This window comes from Drosophila melanogaster, chromosome 2L (assembly GCF_000001215.4).
Source record: "Drosophila melanogaster chromosome 2L".
NCBI lineage: Eukaryota > Metazoa > Arthropoda > Insecta > Diptera > Drosophilidae > Drosophila > Drosophila melanogaster.
Window position 1 is genome coordinate 12,448,249 of NT_033779.5, and position 19,167 is coordinate 12,467,415.

At 40.5% G+C, this 19,167-nt stretch overlaps 3 protein-coding genes, 1 non-coding gene and 1 pseudogene across 13 annotated transcripts in view; 2 read left to right on the forward strand and 3 right to left on the reverse strand.

Moving 5' to 3' along the window:
• Positions 1 to 235: 235 nt before the first annotated feature.
• Oatp33Eb (Organic anion transporting polypeptide 33Eb) lies at positions 236 to 3,799 on the forward strand. Its single transcript, NM_135726.3, has 5 exons — positions 236 to 480; positions 559 to 747; positions 1,349 to 1,505; positions 1,584 to 2,881; positions 2,946 to 3,799. The coding sequence occupies exons 1-5, from the start codon at positions 414 to 416 to the stop codon at positions 3,677 to 3,679; spliced, it is 2,445 nt and encodes an 814-aa protein (NP_609570.1). The 5' UTR covers positions 236 to 413; the 3' UTR covers positions 3,680 to 3,799.
• CG5418 (uncharacterized protein) lies at positions 3,697 to 4,994 on the reverse strand. Its single transcript, NM_135727.2, has 2 exons — positions 4,758 to 4,994; positions 3,697 to 4,655 (listed from the first exon to the last, which is right to left on the reverse strand). The coding sequence occupies exons 1-2, from the start codon at positions 4,980 to 4,982 to the stop codon at positions 3,813 to 3,815; spliced, it is 1,068 nt and encodes a 355-aa protein (NP_609571.1). The 5' UTR covers positions 4,983 to 4,994; the 3' UTR covers positions 3,697 to 3,812.
• A 421-nt stretch (positions 4,995 to 5,415) lies between these two features.
• Positions 5,416 to 6,703, forward strand: CR17024 (annotated as a pseudogene).
• Positions 6,704 to 7,291: 588 nt separating this feature from the next.
• bun (bunched) overlaps positions 7,292 to 19,167 on the reverse strand; it is a 91,072-nt gene continuing 79,196 nt past the window's right edge. For 4 of the 10 annotated variants that reach the window (NM_001042892.3, NM_001042893.2, NM_165012.2 and 1 more), the window contains one exon: positions 8,329 to 9,975. In NM_001042892.3, coding sequence (NP_001036357.2) covers positions 9,508 to 9,975 — 468 coding nt within the window. In that variant the 3' untranslated portion in view covers positions 8,329 to 9,507. Of the gene's footprint in view, positions 9,976 to 12,340; positions 13,009 to 19,167 lie in introns of those variants that run through there. The other 6 variants (NM_001042894.2, NM_001273490.1, NM_001169493.2 and 3 more) reach the window with 4 other exon arrangements.
• On the reverse strand, positions 11,756 to 11,852 carry mir-967 (mir-967 stem loop). The gene has a single exon (NR_047945.1). It is a non-coding gene; the product is annotated as a mir-967 precursor RNA (primary transcript).

Consider the following 19,167-nt stretch of genomic DNA (forward strand, 5'->3'; position numbering starts at 1 on the left):
TTTGGTAAGAATTGTTCTTAGTTCTTTATTCCACTAGTGAAATTTCAATTACGATCTTATTCAACTAGCACTGCTTGGACACATGTTGCTTCAACATGTTGCTCACGATACATAAGCAATAAAGTTGCAATTAAGAAAAAAGCTAAAAAGTCCAAAAATATGATAAGATAAGAATGCGCTTATCAAACCGAAGTTAAAAAAAAGAGAGTTACGGTTCCGCGACAGGTGCGGCTCCTCAGTTTGCTCCCGTTCCTCATTTCGAATAGACGTTAGTGCTGTGTTAACGCGGCTAAGATGCCAACGTACCACGGCCACTGACTAATGTAATCAATAGAGAATACAACAAGCTAGTGAATTGAATTGAAGTGGTGTAGTGAACATAAACGAATCCGAAATCGAATCGAATACGGAATATGGCGCATAATACGCGCAACTCCGATTTATCGCAGATAGCTGTCAATGCCAACAATATACCCGATGGTGGGTGACCCAAATCCCTGATTTCCCCTTTACGTATACTTGATATAGAATTTCTACCCCCTTCCCACCACCAAACAGACAGCGTCGATTGTGGCATCAAGGGTCTGGGATGGTGTCGCGGTCCCGGATGCCAGAAATATGCCCGACTGCGCACCTTCATCCTGGTACTGGCCATCTCGGGAACCCTACAGGGCGCCTGCGAATCCTACTTCCGCGTGTCGGCCAAACAGGCTTCCTTTCAGTTCGGTTGGAATCCACTGATTGTGGGTGAGTAAGCGAGCAGCATTATCGCAAAAATGGGAAAATGCTAACCTGACCAGGGAAATATAATTGAGGTGTTGGCCCGGTTCTATGTGAAGATTTCAGTTATCTTATCAGTTTTGCGATATTCTTGACGATTGCCAGTGTCTGGGAGCTGGGGGTGCTCTCTATTTTCCAGTAGTTTTCTTAAATATCTTTTTAAATTAAGAGGTATAAAGTAAATTACAAAATATTAAAACAAAACTGAGCTGTATTATGTTATGTATGTATGTTTATCAAGGTAATCAATTAAATAATATTCTAACTACAATATTTAGTTTTACCTTTGTACACTGTTTGGTGTATTGGTATTTAGGTATCTATTCGTCATTGTTTTGATAAGGAGGGAATACATTATGGTAGTAAAAATTGCCGCGTAATACATTTTTTTTAGGTTTTTGCAAATCAACTGAAAAAAGAATTCGAACGGAAGTGGCTTTTACCTCAATGAAAGTCCGTTCTTAATCATACGTCATATCTCAGTTGGTAAACTGGTTATATAGAGTTTGTAAGGCGAATTCCACGAAAGCGTATTACTAACAAACTGTTTTATTCTTTAAACATACAGATTGGCTGCTGGTGGCCAGTGGATTATTCCAGGCGGTCTTTGCGTTGGCTTTCGCCTACTGGGCGGACGTCTATCATCCCATCAAATGGCTGGTGGGAACTCTGATGCTGCAGGCGGTCACCTGTGTGGTGGCTGTGATTCCCTCCATTATGAACTTGTGAGTAACTTGTAAAAAAAAAATACTTCATTAGCATTTGATTTCTAAAAAAAATAATTTCTTACAACTCTCTTGCAGTGCCGATGGCAACCAGGCAAAGGATGCTCTGCTGGATGCCAATATGTGCGCCACATCCTTGGCACAGTTCCAAAGGCTCACACTGACCGAGGCCCAGAGCAGCAGCCTAACCCTTGCGATGCTCTTCGTTCTTCAGCTGGCCTTGGGAATGGGAGGATTGGCCTACTACACGCTGGGGGTTAGCTACATCGACGACAACTCCCTGTCCCAAGATAGTCCGGCGGTGATAGGTGCTGCTCTGGCTGCGCGCGTATTTGGCCAGCAGGCTGGATCCTTCCTAGTGCTTGGCGTTGGTCTCACCCATGTGGGTTGGTGGCTCGGTTGGGTGATACTGGCACCCTTCATTTTCGTGGGCGCTGTGCTCCTGGGACTGTTTCCCAAACGACTGCCAAAGACCGTCATTCACCAGGCGGCGCAACGGATCATTGAGCAGTCCAGCATGCGTAGGTTTGGCAGCCAGTTCTCAACATATATGGATGACTCCGATTTTTGGCCATCTCTGAAGAGGCTATTCAATAACCGCCTACTGATGTTCAATCTGTTGAGCATCATGTGCGTGCAGAGTGCAGTCGTGAACTATGGCCTCCAGGAGGAGAGCTATCTGCAGAGCAGATTCTTTTTGCCCTACAACGAACAGGATGGCTTGGCGGCAGAGTGGAGATCGGCATTCGTTTCCTATTTCCTCAAGCCGCCAGTTATGGCATTGGGAATGCTGATAAGTGGCCTGGTCATCTCGAAGGCCAAGTTATCTGCTCGTAAAATCACCGGTATAAACATAGCCCTCAGTATACATCTGGTAGCGATTTTCATCGGCCTGATCTTTGTCCAGTGCGATGTGGGCGCCATTGCTGGTGTGGAGGGTGGTAAGCTAAAACAGCCCTATTGCTCCAGTCAGTGCCTATGCACACCCACTGCCTTCATGCCCGTGTGTCCGGAAAACAGTTCCGTCACCTACTTCTCGCCCTGCTACGCGGGTTGCACCAAAAAGACCACCATCAATAGCTTTCAGTTGTTCGAGGGCTGCAGCTGCAGCGGGGATCAGTCCTTGAATTCCACTGGTCAGATGAGGGCAACCGCTGGAGCTTGCAGCTCCGACAATTGCCAGAGTGCCATCATCATCTTCCAGATCATGAGCATTTCGGTGGCATTTCTAATGGGCGTCGGAGCCATAGGAAAGACGTTGATCACACTGCGAGCTGTCCTGCCACAGGATAAGTCATTGGCCCTGGCCTTTGAACTAATGATCGTGGGCCTTTTCGCCTATGTTCCAGTGCATCTCAGCTACGACATTGTCACCCGTGAGTGGAATTTAAAAATTGAACTTAAATATAGTCTAAGCTACATAAACTTTCTTTTGATTAGGTACAACCTGCGTTTACTGGGCACCCAACTACGAGCGCTGTCTGCTGCGAGAAACGCCGAAGCATGGCAACATCCTCGATATTCTCACAGCCTCATTGATCCTGGCCAGTGTGCTTTTCGACATACTCGTATACATATTCGCCAAAGGACTCAATCTTTACAACTGCAAGGTGACGGACAATAATTACACACCCTCTCTGTACGCACCAATTCCGCATGAGGATGCGACAACGTCGCCCAGTGCTCCACGTGGAGGAAGTCCAGTAACCACCACCACCACCTCATCGCCCATTCAACGCAGAGATGCCGCTCCAGAACCACGGACAGAGACAGCGGTATTCAGGAATCCCAGTTCGGTGACTACTTCATCGGGTGGAGCACAGAGCATTGTGGAGCCCAGTGAGAGTGGGGTCACCTATGCACAAGTGGTCTTTCCACCAGACAGACGTAAGCCAGATGATGGTAGCACCAGTCCCAAGCGGTTGGCCGTCCCAGCGAACGTACCATTGCATCTGCTCTCCGAGTCGGACGTTCGCAGCCAGTTGGGCAACCTGAAGTCCTTCAATCCTCCCAAACAGGAGGCGGACAGGGGTCTAGACACTGTAGACACCGACGATGTGGTGGTCACCCAACCGCAGGTCCAAGCTGTGCTTCCGATAACCAGAGACCTTCATCCAAACCATCAACCGCAACCTGAGAGTCCGAGGCCACAGAGCCCAGAAACGGACTTCTAAAAGGGGTCACACAAAGTATTCTAATATGTTTTTATTACATTCGTAAACTTAAGATCGATCCAATGTGCCAAGACAAATCATAAGAACAATTAAAGTTATTCTTCATTTCATTTAAAAAGCAAATAATTGTATCTTAAAGATTATTACGTTGTTCCTGCTCGCAGAGCTCTGTGATATCTACGCCCGGAAGGAATCCCGTCCAGGACATAATAGTGCGAAATGGTTCTCTATTGAGATGTGTTATGATCCGCACATTGCTCTTTTTCCCATGGATAGCATCCACACGGCGACCTCGCAGATGATCCAGTACCATCTGGCCACGGGTGTGGACTCCGGCCAACTCCACTGTGGCATGGTAATCCAACTGCTCGGCAATCATCGCCTTTGGGAAGATATAGGCTGCTGCAAGAGCGGCATCGGGATTAATCCAATGCTTTATGTCACGTGGCACCAACATGGATCGCTCCACCCTGGACAAAAGCTCGACTAGGGGATGGTCTACAGAGCCCAAGACATCCAGCCGCCAGTCAAGTGACAGATTGAAGTCGTCATCAATGCTGGGTTCCCAGGGAAGAATAACAGCTGGCACCTTCAAACGCTCCAATGTTGTATGCGCCGCCTCCGGATCCATCATAAAATTGAACTCTGCACACTTCATGATATTTCCGCGACCATATATATTTCCACCCATTATAAATATTCCACCGATTTTGTCCAAAAAATCATCGCCATATAGATTAATGCAGCTGGCAAAATTAGTTAGTGGCCCGCAAAGTAGAAAGTCAACTTGTTTTGGATATTGACACACTAGCCGATACATGGCATTCACGGCGTGCTCCTGCTGCAGTTGCTCCTGCAGATCACTCACATCTGGGTAGCCGCCAATGTCATTAAGGCCGTCAGTGCCGTGGAAGCGGGAAATGTCCAACCATGTCCGAGTTACAATGGGATTGGCACAGCCCCTGAAAACTGGCACCTGCGATACGCATAAAGTAGTGGAAAATCAATATAAGCTCTAAAGATCTTTGGCCAAAATAGTCGTGCCCTAATTTAAAAATTTTATTTGCTAGAAACTTACATCACGCCTTTCCAATAATCGAAGTATTTTTAGGGCGTTCTGGGCTCCATTCACCACATCCGTATTGCCCTGTACACAAGTAATCGCAATCAGCTTGTACCGCCTCCCACTCGCCAAGGACAATTGTTCTCCACGCAGTAGGAGAGCCAAAGCCCAGGCGTCGTCCGTTCCAATGTCGCAGTCGAAGACCACTAAGCGCTCCAACTTTCTTGTATCGTTCTCCATGCCTATGGAATACCACACTCATAATCACTCGCTTTTTATACGTTTTGCGGTTACTTATAAATAAAAAAATACAAATCGGTATCATAGAATATCTAACCTAATTATGTATGTTCTTTAGTGAACAAGTAAGTATAGGATTATTAAGTATATATTTTCATAATTTCACAATCATAAGCCACGTTTGTTAGTTTGGCCTGAAGTCAGCCTATTGGCCCCTCTGTATAAACGTTAATATCTCTGAAATAGAATTTTCCAATATTTTTGGCTTTTATAATTTTCAAGATTATACTGATTAGAAATAAAAGAAACTTATGTTGCTCGTTTATGATTATCAAGCGCTCGATTATCACACGATTAGTTTTATGACCTTATAAATGTGATTAAATTGCTTAAGTTCGTTTATAATAGTAGCTCTTAAAGTGAATTTAGATTCAGTTTTTATTTGCCAACCATGTCAATCACAACCATTGGAGGCTACCAATTGGGCAAGATCCTGATCGAAGGCAAGACCAAGAAGGTGTACGACCTACCGGATCATCCAGGATTATGTCTGCTGTTGAGCAAGGATCGCATTACAGCTTTTGATGGACTCATGGCCCATGAGCTTCAAGGCAAGGCGGCTATCTCAAATACCACAAATGGACTGGTTTTTAGGCTACTCAATGAGGCGGGAATCCGAACCGCTTACGTGGATCAGTGTGGCGATAACGCTTTTATAGCACGAAAATGCCAGATGGTGCACATAGAGTGGGTGACGCGTCGTTTGGCCACCGGATCTTTTATCAAATTAAATCCGGAAGTGCCCGAAGGATATCGATTTGCACCACCAAAGCAAGAGACTTGCTTCAAGGACGATTCTAGTCACGATCCCCTGTGGTGCGATGAGCAAATTCTCTCCTCGAATTTTGAGTGCAATGGCCTAATAATTGGCGCAGACGAAGTTCAAATAATGCGACGCACTTCACTAGTGGTATTCGAAGTTCTCGAAAGAGCATGGAAAACAAAGAACTGTGCCTTGGTGGACATGAAGGTTGAATTCGGTGTGGACGAAGATGGCAACATATTGCTGGCGGACATAATTGACTCGGATACGTGGCGCATTTGGCCGGCGGGCGACAAACGGCTAATGGTGGACAAAACCGTGTATATAAATTTGGATACAGTAACCGATAGCGATTTGAATACAGTCAAGCGCAATTATTCTTGGGTAATAGAGCAGCTATCGAGCATTGCGCCGCCCCAGGACCATCTGGTGGTAATCCTAGTGAGTAGTGAAATGGATGTGGAACATGGCGAACAGATCGCCACCTGCATTGGATCACTAGGCATGAAAGTGGTGCTCCGAGTGTGTTCTGTTTAGCGAAAATCCCGAAGAAGCGCTCCAAATTCTCCGGACATTCGAGGCGGTGATTAATAATCTGGTATTCGTGACCGTCGACGAGCGATTAAATAGTTTGGCCAACGTGATTTCGGCCAACACCAGTTTTCCGGTGATCAATTGTACGCCCATTCAATCCGACACCATGTTTATGAATATGTGGTCCAACTCGAATCCAACAAGTGATCCGGAGGCAGCTGCTAAGCATGTGGCGTCTTTACTTAGCTTGGGAAATTTTATGATTTGGTCCAAGCTGCGAGTAAATCAGCTAAACAAGCAAATCGCAATCAAAAAGATCGACACAAAGCTGCGTGGCATTCGTCACCCTCCCAAATCATATTGATGTAAAGTATGCGTAGAACCACAACCACTTCAATTTGATCAGGAACTTTTTTTACAATTTGCACAAAAATAAGTGTAATTACAAATAAATACAAAATAAAATGAAACTGAAAGATTTTTCTTTTAGATATTTAATTGTTTAAACATGTGCCACAATCATGGATCGCAGCTTTCTGTTTAGCACAATCAAATTGCACGCAAAAATCAAATGCGAAAAAAAGTTTTGTGGTATTTGAGTAGCCTAACAAAAGGGCTTAGTTTAAATTGTCAAAATAAGTCAATTTTACATCTCGCATGGTTACGAAAATAAAATAACAGTGCATACTTTTCGGCGAAATTTGATTTAAAGCATACATAAAGTCAAGACGTGAACTTTTCGAATTACTATTAGAACATTTTTGTTTTACCTTTTTTGTTAGTGTTGATTAGTATTGCTTAATTTCATTGATTCCCACAGAAAAATTATATATGTGCAATAGTTATACCTTGAAAATTGCGAAGTTTTAAAGTATTCATTTGATTCCATAATAAATTTTCCATTCCCAAAATTGCAGAACGTTTTTGATAAAGTACAAGACAAGAATATTTTGGTTTTCAATATAGTTTTATATTATCCTTTATTTTAATATAGGTTGTTTGCAGTTATTTTGTTTAGATGTATTTTAATTATTTTTGCGCTTACAAACTAATTAATAAATTAATAGTTAGCTTAAAAAGAGGCTTAAGTCGTAAAACTCATAGGAGAAGAACTAAACATGAAACGCATGAAGATGGTTCTCTGAATTGAATACAAAAATCATAAAGGGAAATACTTTTCAACAGAATTACTGTGTTCGGGGGATGTGACATTAGTCTGTCCTGTCCGTCCGTCTATCTGATTTGTCTGTCCATTGGTGTTTGCCCTGTAGACAGCTAGTTTTCGGCACTTGGAGTTGGAGTATCATATTTGGTTTTAATCCCTTTTCATTTTGGATGATAATTTTCTTGTTTAATCCACGCTAGCCTTAGACAATTTGCGTCTCCGCAGGCTGCATTTTGTGTTCTCTGGGGCAGAATCGTGTGCCCTGCCCCAAAAACGAGTGAGTGCACTTTGGCATTGCAAAACTGGGCGTCTACAGGGCGGCCAACTTCGGACAGGGACAACTCTGGGAGGCGGGAGACCTCTTTGGAGATTGGTCCGTTTTTTTTACTGCTGCAGCAGTTCTGGATCTTTTTGTGGTTTTATCTTGTGGTCTTGTCGGTCTAAGAGTGCGGGTTGTGAAACGCAATAGTTAATGTGTAGAAAATCCTATAACAGATTTCGTATGAACATTAAGGAATTTTCCAACTAAGAGTAATCCAAAATTATCGACTAAATAATTTTAACAAAAAATAGGACGAGTTTGTCTTCATCTTACAATTTTAGCTTTTCCATCATGTTGATTTTGTGTGATTTAAATTTTTGTTGCAATGTATCTTCCTCGTCGGCGACTTTCGAAGTTTGTTCTCAATTTTAGTTTTTAGTTTTACACAATATTTACAGATATTTTTGGGTTTTTTGTTTGCAGATAGTTTTTAGAGTTTAACAAACAATTTTGATAAGCTTTCTTTTTCTGTTTGGCTGTTGTTTTCTTTCTTTTTTTTTTTGAATAGCTATACAATCTTTGAAATATAGCTTGAGAATATGCTAGAATTACTATAATTTACTACTTTTTTTTTTTGTTATCCATTGTTTAATTTGAAACATATTCATATTTATGATGTAGTTAATATTTCCCCTTGTATTTTTACAATAAAAGTTAGGATTAAAGGTAAATTATAAAAATAGCAGCTGGCCTTTTCTTGTTTCATTAAATTGTATTTGTATTTAATTTATCGATCAATGTTGAATGTTTGGAAATTTGAATCCTACTTTCCTGTCCTTTGCTTCTCGGGTTTGCTTTTGTTTTTTTTTTTTACAATTTACATCTTATGTCTCTGACTGCACAATGCAAATTATCACATATTATTTCATTTATTTTCCCTTCTGTCCCTATTCATTTTCTGTGTGTTTTCCCTGGCACTCTAGTACACTTTATCGATTTGTATTTTTGCATTTTCTGCTGCTCTTTTTCCCCGTTGGCCAAAAATTTTACTTTCGTCAAGTATTATTTTGCAGCCAGCTTTTGGTGAGTTGGTTTTGTGGTGTGGTGTTCTGGGTGTTTGTTTATGATTCTTATGTTTTTATTTTCGTAGCGTTAACAACGTGGAAACAAACGGGTAAACAAAAATAAAAGGTATTAAACAAAAATGTGGAGGCGCAGCAGCGCGATATTTAAAAGAACTCCTATACTCGCTTCGAGTTAACAGCGGACGTTAACAGCGCCAGCCGCAGCCGCTGTTAGCGTGCAGTCTATCTGTGTGTTTGTGTGTGTATTTCGTATGGATGTGTGTGTAAATGCGTATGAGTGTGTGTGTGTGTGGTGGTCTGTATGTGTGTTAAACAAATATCACAATCGAGAAATTAACAAAACGGCGGCTGCAGCAGATTAACAGCCAGCAACAACATAACAATTCTTAACAGCAGGCTAGTCTACCTAACACGAACTTAACATGTTTGGGTGAGTCTGCCTGCCGCTGCGCTGCTATTGCTGTTCTTGTTGTTATTGGCCTAATACTTTCGCTGCTCTCCTCGGCCCCGCCTCCTCCGACTAAGAAAGAGACTGCGGCTGAGTTAACATTACGGTTTTCATTCTTAAAAACGTTCATTTCCCCCCACACACACCACGGTGCGTGGGCGCCTTAAAAAAAACAAACACTGTGTGTTCGGGCCACAGCAGCAACTGTTTAGGACATGGGACCATTGGCTGTGACTACCGATGCTGCTGCTGCCGCTGCTGATGTCACCTGCTGCACCTGCTGCTCCACCGATACCGCTGCTGACTCGACTGCACTGCTGCCGTTCTCGGCGCTGCCGTTGGGAATGCTCGTGGGTACCACCGCGGACGCTGGACTGGTGGCCACACCCGTTACCGCTACCGCTCCAGCGGCCTGCTGCTGAACTGCCTGACCCGCGGCAGCTGGAGCAACGACACTTTGTACCGCCGGTGCCGCTTGAATGGCGGGCGTGGCCGGCGGTGCGGCGAGTTGTAGCTGCAACTGCAGCTGCTGCAGTGTCTCCTGCGGGATGTTCGACTTGAGAATGCTGTTCTCGAGCTCCAGCTTGTTGATCTTGTCCATCAGCTCGGAGATGCGCTCTTTTAGCACTTCCACCTCCTCGCGCACCGCTATCATGAGATGCGACTTGACCAGATCCTGAAAGAATAGAAAGAGGAGAAAGGTTCTGTAAGTATGTTGTGCAAAACAAATATTGGCTTATCTTAAGTCGTAACATCGCTAGATCTTAGTTTACGTAAATTTAGCACTGCAATTATAAATATTTACCCCAAAGACTATCAGTGGCATAGTGTTGACTTAGCTCAACTTACATCCTGTTGCCGACTTTAAAAGAGCGTTTACGAGGGTCTGACTCATTGCTGAGATTCAGAAAAGCCACCCATTCATAAATCACATTTTGTGCCAGCAACGTGGCGAATGTTTGCCCAATGTGGCGTGTTCGCGTTATATATTCGCTTTATTTGCTGTGTAAATGCAAATGTAAATGGTTCGCCGAAGAATCAAATGCTTTCGTGTCATTGTCAATGCCACAGCCGCAGAACACGTCATCGAGACCGAAACACATCCACGACCTCACCTAGCTCGGTCTGGCTCACCTGGCTGCCCAATGCACCATATGAAAATTTAATAAGCCCATTAAAGAGGCAGGTCAAAAACCGAAAGTCGAAAGGAAAACGCGTGCAGACGAATAGAATAATCGTTCGTTTTCTATGCATTTAACGGCACGTGTTCAGGTGATTTTTCCCATGTTTAATGTGAAATGTCAACAGACCGAACGAACGGTTGTGGTTAAAAAAGAAAAGGGGGCAGAGCAGGCGGCTCTTGATTTTGGGGAGGAAAATGTTGCCTGCGGCAGTTCCGTTTCGCGAAAGAGTTTTCTTTCTTTCTTTCTTTCTTTCCCGACTCGACTCTTCACTGCGATCTCTATAAATAGTCACAGCTCGAATGCTTTCGTCGTCGTCTTCACTTTCAACAATTTCTTTCAACATTTTCTTGTTGCTGTGGCCTGGTTTTTTTTTTCAGGCAATTGCAACAACTAAAAGTTGAAAGTAAAAATCGCACAAAGAAAAACCCACATAATCGGCAAAAGGATATGAGGTTTCGGAATACATTGAAAGCGTATTAAGAAATCGTGCACGTCATTATGAGAAAATCGCTGGGGCAAAGCGATGAAAAATGTTTAAAATAAATATTATATTAATTACAGAACTCTGAACCCCGCACGCTGAGCATTTCGTGCGTCCTCTGTTCATTATTCATTAGTCATACTTCAAATTCTATACGATATAAAAAGTATATGTATCTAAAGAGAGCATGAGCAAGGGGCATGGAAAGCCATCGAAAAGTCGCATGTTCTGGCACCAGTGCCAAAAGCAATCGCAAAAAGAAATCATATTTTGCACGTTTTTCGTTCGGCTGTTTCGAGGCAGGCAGGCCAATAAATAATGTTGATAAAAATACCATATTGTATTTTTAGATACCTTGCTTGACCGATCAATAAGTGCAAAAATTACCAAAATTAGAAGTCAACGAGGGTGAGAAGATATGATAAAAGTCGACTCAAAAAATACAATAGGCCATTAGCAACCGCTTTGAACAAATGCAAACCGGTTGATACCGCTTCGAGTTGTTAACAATGAGGTGCAAAAATACATATGTATGTGTAAGATAAATATATATATATATAGCACATAAGGGAGGGCCGAGTAATTTAATTGTTCAGAAATCAAGGCAGGTGGTGTGTCTAAAACTCGGCGTTTCTAGCATTCTATCAGCTTTTTGCACCGTCTCGAGGATTTTATGATAAAAATCGAAGTAGATAAGCGTACGACGGGGTTATCTACGGTTCAGGTAAGGAAAAATAAATGCTAATTATACACACTCGGGGAAAGATACACACTCTCGAGCTGAGGAACAGATAAAGAGAGAGAGAGACACCTAGGTGGAAAAGCGGGTTGGGTTCTCCTGCTGGGGTCAGGTCACGCGCTTCTCCAGAGGTATCTCTGCTCTCCAAGTCTCCTGCAGTTCTCATTTTTGGTTTTCTTAGTGTTTTTTTTTTTCGGTTTTTGGTTGCATTTCTCAAACAAACATGGCGGACACCGCATTGAGGTTTTATTTTTCAATTTTGTACACTTGTCTGAGATCCTTAGGTAGAAATTATAAGAGCCTTTGTTGCTAAGAACAAAGGACTCGGCTTCCTCCGTTTTTTGCTCAAAGCAAAAGGAAGTGGTGTCTCATTTTTTGCACTTAGCTTGGAGTAATTTATCAGCGAAAATAAATTGACAAGTGACAGGCACAAGTACGGTGGTTTTTTCTCTTTTTTTTATTTTCGGTTGCCTTTTTGACGACATTGAAAAGTCGCCAGAAAATCGCGCAGCCTCACGAAATGCGATGAAAAACGAAGGAAAATCGATAGAATTGCATCTAGTCAAGGTAAATGGGGTTCTTTTTTGTTCGGTTGGGTAAGGGGGGTGGGGGCGCTGGTTGTGCGAGGTATACATACTTTTGCATTAGGCACCATCACATAGCAGGGGCTGTCGTAGCCCTTCTGCCAAATCTCGTATAGCCAATTCTCTGGCTGGCGCAGCGACATAGTGCCCATCATATTTGGCTTTGGGTTTTTTTTTATTTTTTGATTTTCACTGGGTTTTGTGTGTATCAATAATTTTTGGTTTCTTTTGCGGAGATTTTGACTTTATTCTCCCACTCTTGCACTTTTCAAGTATATTTATGTATATCAGTTTCAGTTGGATCACAGTTGGGTTTTATATATTGTATTTTATGTAGTATTTTCACTTCTTTACTTGCGATTTCTCGTCGGCGCTGTATGTGTTTGTATGGCAAAAGTTTAGCAATAACTGAGTTTGCTGTTCAGCTTTTTTTTGAGATTTACGAGACCGGCGCAGAGCTTTTGTGATATTTTCGAGCTTTTCTCGATTGAATTTACTGCGATTGGAGTGTTTTGCGTCTGCTTGTAACGAATTAATGTAATTCACGAGTCTCTGGTAGGCTTTTGTAAAGTGTTTTTTTTTTTCAGTTGGTATAAAAAGTAATTGTTTTAGCAGTGTATTTTTTTTTTCTTCTTTTGTTATATATATTAAAACTGTTGCCAGTTATATATTTGTTGGCGATGTGGCGTGTAGCAAGTTGTACTGGCGACTGAACGTCTGCTTGCAATTAGTGCGGATTTTATATGAAATGGCAGTGCCTTTTGAGTGAAAGAGAGTGCGCTCTCTCATTGCGCAGTGCGCTCTCTGCAGCTCTCTTCTGTATCTGTATCTGACCACCGGACTGTGGGCATATCCATCAGCATTTGCCAGATACAGAGATACTCAGATACTCTCTGTTTGTTTTGACGCGTGTTTTCTCATCAATTTACAAAGACTGCCACTATTTATTCAATCCACATATATGTATATTTATTTGTCTTTGGTGCCCCGCTCATTTGCCAAAATGTTTGCCTGAATTCCCAAACAGCCAGCCGGTTTTTTTGTTATTTAAGAAATATATACATATGTTATTTTTTTTTCAGCCTCAACGACGCAAAAACTTTATGACACTTTTGTTTATCACTCGCTCACCAGTTCTCCCGTTCGCTCTTTTATTTTCTTATTTTTTTTGTTTGTATTTATTTTATTTTTTTGGTTGGTTCTTGTAGATACTTTTTCGCTTGCCACGCGGTGGTTTTCGATTACTTCGACATTTCTCTGGGAATTATGTGTGTATGTGGGGTGGGTTTTCTTACCTTTTGCGCATTGCGTTTTCCAACTAACCGAATTAAGTCGATTGGAGTCGACAGTAAACAAAATTCCTCAATAAAATTTAATACTTCACACATGAATGTGAGTAAATATGTAGCGCAATACAACAACTTCAATTTATAAGGAAAGATATTCAGCACAAAATTCCCGTTCCATCCCATTATATTATATAAGAGTAACCACACATCTTTTTGGATTTTCGATACTAAAAAAATATATGGGTAACAGTAAAATATGTATTGTCATTGAACAGAATATCACATTCTGGATTTTTATCGCAGCATTATAATATCAATGACAATGACAAAATTGGAACAAAAATTCAAGGGCTTCGAAACTTGGATAGAGTTGGCTGAAGAGCCCGCAGAACAAAATGTATAATATACAATAAAAACGAGCAAAACATGAATGAACGGAACGTATCGATTTCATGCGCATGTTGAAGGAAGCGTTTTCTGTCAATCCATACTTGCATGCCATATAGATTTCAATCTATATAGGAACGAACAATAAGCTTGACGCATCAACAACAAATTGTTGAACAAAAACCGAAACAAACATCCGCGTTAAAAATTAAAAAAGAAAAATAAAAGAAGACAACATTTTTTAGTAGCCGCCGGCGGAGAAAACAGCAATTAAATGCACATTTAAATAAACAAATGGCATGCTGTAAAATAATAAGTCAACAAATTGTAGGTGGGTAGGAAGAGAAGTTCCTTAATTGCTACACAAACTGCGTAGATGGGATAAAGTTGGGATCGTCATGGGTGGGGTGGTGTCGTATTTGTGGATTGGGGTTTGGGGGTGGTGAAGGGCGGTCGCGGAAGCTGAGAGTGCTGAGTAAAAAGAGGCATCTGTTGAAGTTTTTTTTTTTTGAGGAACTTAAGGGGCTCTAATTGCCTTAATGGAGAAAAACGATTCCGGATGCAAAATACAAAAACCCAAAGTTTCTGTTCACTTCCGTCGCTGATCTTTAGAACTTTCAAGAATCTCTACCTGCCCTACTAACTTAGTAACATATACCAAACCAGGGATGGCTATGTTATCAATTCGTATTACTAACTTTAAGATAAGCAGCTCTAGCTTATCATTGTTATCATTGAATGCGATAGATAACTCAATGTAAAGACGAGGAAGTCGCCAAGAAAAAACGTCTCTCATTGCAAAACATTCGGAAAATTCTAAAAGCCATTCAGAAAACTTTCCTACACTGCTGGCTTATGTCAGTTCTAACAGCTTTTCTGATCACACAGATTTTGCATGCACTTTGTTGACGACTGTGTATGCAAACAAAATTCATTAAAGTGACACATACACATATTGCAAACTAAGTCAACAACAAAAACAATGCATATTCTTTGTTTCTGTATTTGTGTTTTGAATCAACAAATGAAAATTTCGAAATCGTCGCCGAGTCTGGCAATCAATAAAAATTGAATCGCAATCGGGTAGGGGGAGGTGCGAGCGAGAGGGCAGCCACGATAGAGCGAGCGAGCAACAATAACAAGTCCGAATGTTTTGTAACAGCCTGATTCCATCCCAAAGTAGGGTGTTCAGTAAAGAGGGGGGTATGCCGAAGAAATCATCAACACAACCACCCCCCACCAAACTTACACTCATAATATAAACATTTGTACACATGCGGAAAAGTTATAAAATATTCGAAAAGTCCGAAAGAAATTAAAAATTAAAAATTAAAAAGCGTGTGGAAAATTACAGCATTTCTCGCATTTCTCTGTTGTTGATTTCGTTGTTGATTTTCGCACGCCCCCAACACGTGTTCGTATGTGTGTGGTGAGCTTTGATGGGTGTGGCCATTGTTGATTTGTTGTTGAAAGGATAGTTTTGTGTGTGGTTGAAGGCACAAAAGATAACCGATAATATAATATTTGAATTAAAAATAATTATTATAAAATTAGGCAAAATATTGAATCATATATCTTGAATGATAAACTTTCAAGTATTAGGCATTCGATTGTTCAACTATCAATCTATATACCATATTATACATATATAAACCCGAAATATCCATATCCATATTAATTTGACTTTAAGTCTAGCGTGACAAGAGCTAAGATTAAAAGCTCATGTAACATGCAACACAATTAAGTCTGATTCATTTAGCGGCGCGTGTCATCAAGTTGCGAGATCAGCGGGGGAAGAGTCGTGATTTCGTGTGGGAAAATTCGTTGCTTTAATGGCCATTTGTTTTTGTAGTTAGTTTTAGACTGGACTTTGAGGCCAATTTGAACGTGTTTTAATTGGTTCCATAGACCCAAGTGATGATAAGATAGGCTGTTATCGCCGCACAAAACCTACAACAACCCCTTGACAGGTTGTCTAAGTTGCAATCCTCACAAAAACAGGGCTATAAAAGGCAAAGGCAAAAGCTGGAGCAAGGGGTAAAGGTGGGCCCATCAGTCGCCGACATAATACAAAAATCCATAACAAATGTGGTAGCCCAAGCAACTTTAGCAAAGCGAAAGGGAGTGGGTGGGACGAGGGGGATATAGGTGCGCGACAGGCAGTCTCGGAACCAGTGGAAATTTACAAGTGTTTTCCTCTACTCAGTCGATCAAACGTGTAAGGTGCGGAGAACGCTGAAGAGGGGGACACGGAGACAAAAGGCAGTTTATTATTATTTATTTATTTATTATTTATTTTAGGTAACAATTCAAATATCAAAAGCCCTTTGACTGAGTTTTAAATGGGCACTGGTCTCAAGAGGAGACGCTCAAAATCTCAGTGGAAAATTTATTCAAATTGATTGGTAAGTTTCCATGGGCCACAAAATAAATTGAAAAGATTTTCTTGCAGAAAAAATTAAATGAAACAAAGACCATATGACCATAGTGCTTTAAAAAAATATGCTATAATAGTCAAATCCCCAGATATTCCCATATCCACGCAAACTCAAATAGTTTTTTTTTCCACTCAACATCTCATTCTTCCAGCAATAATATCTATTGAGCTCGTTTAGAAATTCCTTTTCTTGCTTTGGCCAATCGACGGAATACTTTTTGATTAGTGATTTCCTTATATTGACAAGAAAAAAACATCTGCGTGTGTCGCTCGCTATCAGTATCAAATAGATACAATTAGACAATTACAACTGACTGACGGCTCAGTACAAATTGATAAGACTCTGTGTGGGGAGAGTTTAAAAGGAGGATCCCCTGCTGCCCCCACTCCATCCATCCATCCATCCACGTGCCATCGAAACGGATGAAAGTCATATCGAGACACGCGCCAGTCTAAAATATATAGCTAATTATTTGGTATATACCTATCTAAACTACATATTTTTGCCCTAGTTTTAATAAATCATTTAGAAAAATCCATACATATATCTTTGAACAAATCGAAAAGCCTACGCAAAAGAGAATTCTATTCTATTTCAGTATTCTAACACATCATTTTCGATTCCAGCCTTGGATGGGCTAATTTTTGAGGTAAACAAACTTTGCTGATTTTTAAAGAGGCGAATAGAATAAATATTTTGGATCTTTGGATCTTGGAATCACGCAACAGGGAAATGGGATGATGAGCTGGCTGATAAGAAAACACATTTAACGAATCGCACCCAAAGACGTTCCACAAAGTTTAGCTAGACGAAAAGGCGAACTGATAAGGAGACGCATAAGCAGATAAGTTGATAGTGGTTCAGTTTTTTTTTTTTTTGTTTCTTTCAACTGGGGAATGCTTCAGACAATTTTCGCCTTTGATTTGCTTTTAATGAATTTCAATTGTTTGCCATTTAGCAGGCATACGTCAGCAGCTGTGTAACAACAAAATCGAATAAAAATCAAAACAAAGAATTCGCTTTTAGTTGAGTCCGCTTAGAACAAGTTTCGTTTGTGAGATTAGCTCACTTTTCAGCCTATATTCATACATATATATAGATTGATAAGAACATTTGACAGTTCCGTTTTCTTTTTATTATTATTATTATTAGGTTGATAACGGCTCTTATTTGTGCTGAGCGGCCAAGGGAACACCTTGAAACATGGGTCATTTATAAATATTTGTATATTTGTGTATATAGTGGCTACTAAAAGTCGAAGCAGCTGTCTGTCAATATGTCCATCAAACGGTTTCCCTTTCTTGGACGAAGTCAAACATTTGTCTGGGACGTTATTTGGCACAAGCAGAAAAAAAATAATATAGGTATGTATATGTTCGATTTTCGAAAATTGCAAACAGGTGATCGACAGGTGTGATGCGATCAGCAATGAAATGAGTAAAACGTTGAGAACTGTAAATAGGATAGAAGTGAAATAACTAAAAACTTATACGTGGGACCCAACTTGGTCAAGGAACTATTTATTTGGTGGCATATTAGTTTCAAATAAAAATGGATCAAGTAACAGGAAAATTAACAAGAAAATGGACCAGCGAAATGTGCTGTTTTTCAAATATTAAATTAAAATTAAATTTTAAATATATATTATATTATATTAAATTATTAAAGCTCGTTCTTGAATTGATGGAACCAATTGGATAAGATTAAATAGTTTTCCTTGAAAACAGGTATGTCATTTTGGGTTGCACCACCAAGTAGTACTCCAGTAGTACTCAAGTAGTACTCCCTCTTCTTGTGATTGAAGTTTAAATTTATTGCTTATTTAAGCAAACAATCTTGGTTAAACAACGACTAATCCTAACCTTTTCCGTAACCCGACTCAAATTAAACTACAGGTCATACAAATCTTTTTGAATATCTGTTTTCTTTTTTGGGCAATCATCTCATGCAAAACTAATGCGTCAGTCGGGACAGGAAGGAGATAAAAATAAAAGTGCAAATTGCATTTAAATTGTCCGGCTGCTGCAGTTTCGGTGAGAGCCATTAAATCGTTTTATTGCTCGGCAGAGTTCGGTCCTCGACAGCCACAAAAGGTACACTCACTCACAGGTAAACAATGATACAGGTAAGGAATCCGACCGCTAATTGCATTCGAATGCCCACGAATTTGTTGTAAAGAGGTATACGACGACCACGGCACGTGTGCGGCTAATTAACTTCTGGCCGAGTGTCAAGCATCGCAAAGATGTCGCGACTTTTCAAGGTTTATGCGCCAAAAGAATGTATATATATCTAACATTACTTGGAAATCCTTTCTATATAAACGATATATCTTGGATATATGTACTATGTACGTATCATTTGCTTGGCTTATTTTTAGGCAATTCAGTTGAATAGACTTTCATCTTGACCTGAATTTTTGCGATGTTTCTATTTTTTGTTTGTTTCTTTGGCTACTTTCTCTTGTTTATTTTGGTTTAATAATAAGAACTCATTGAATTTGTTAGTGCCTCTCATCCTTGTGACCATTTTTTGCACTATAATTTAATTGAAAAAAATTTCAGAGTATTTATTTTACTATTGGCGACATACAGATTTTGGGTTAAGGACAAAAACACGCCAAAAACCAATTACTCAAAAAAAAGGAACTATATAGCTGAAATTATCTGGGTTGGAACATAAAACCATTTGTTTTCTGGTAAAAATGTCATTGTTCTTATACAAGTTTTTTAAGCAATTTTTAACTTGAGTTCTGATTTGGTCGAG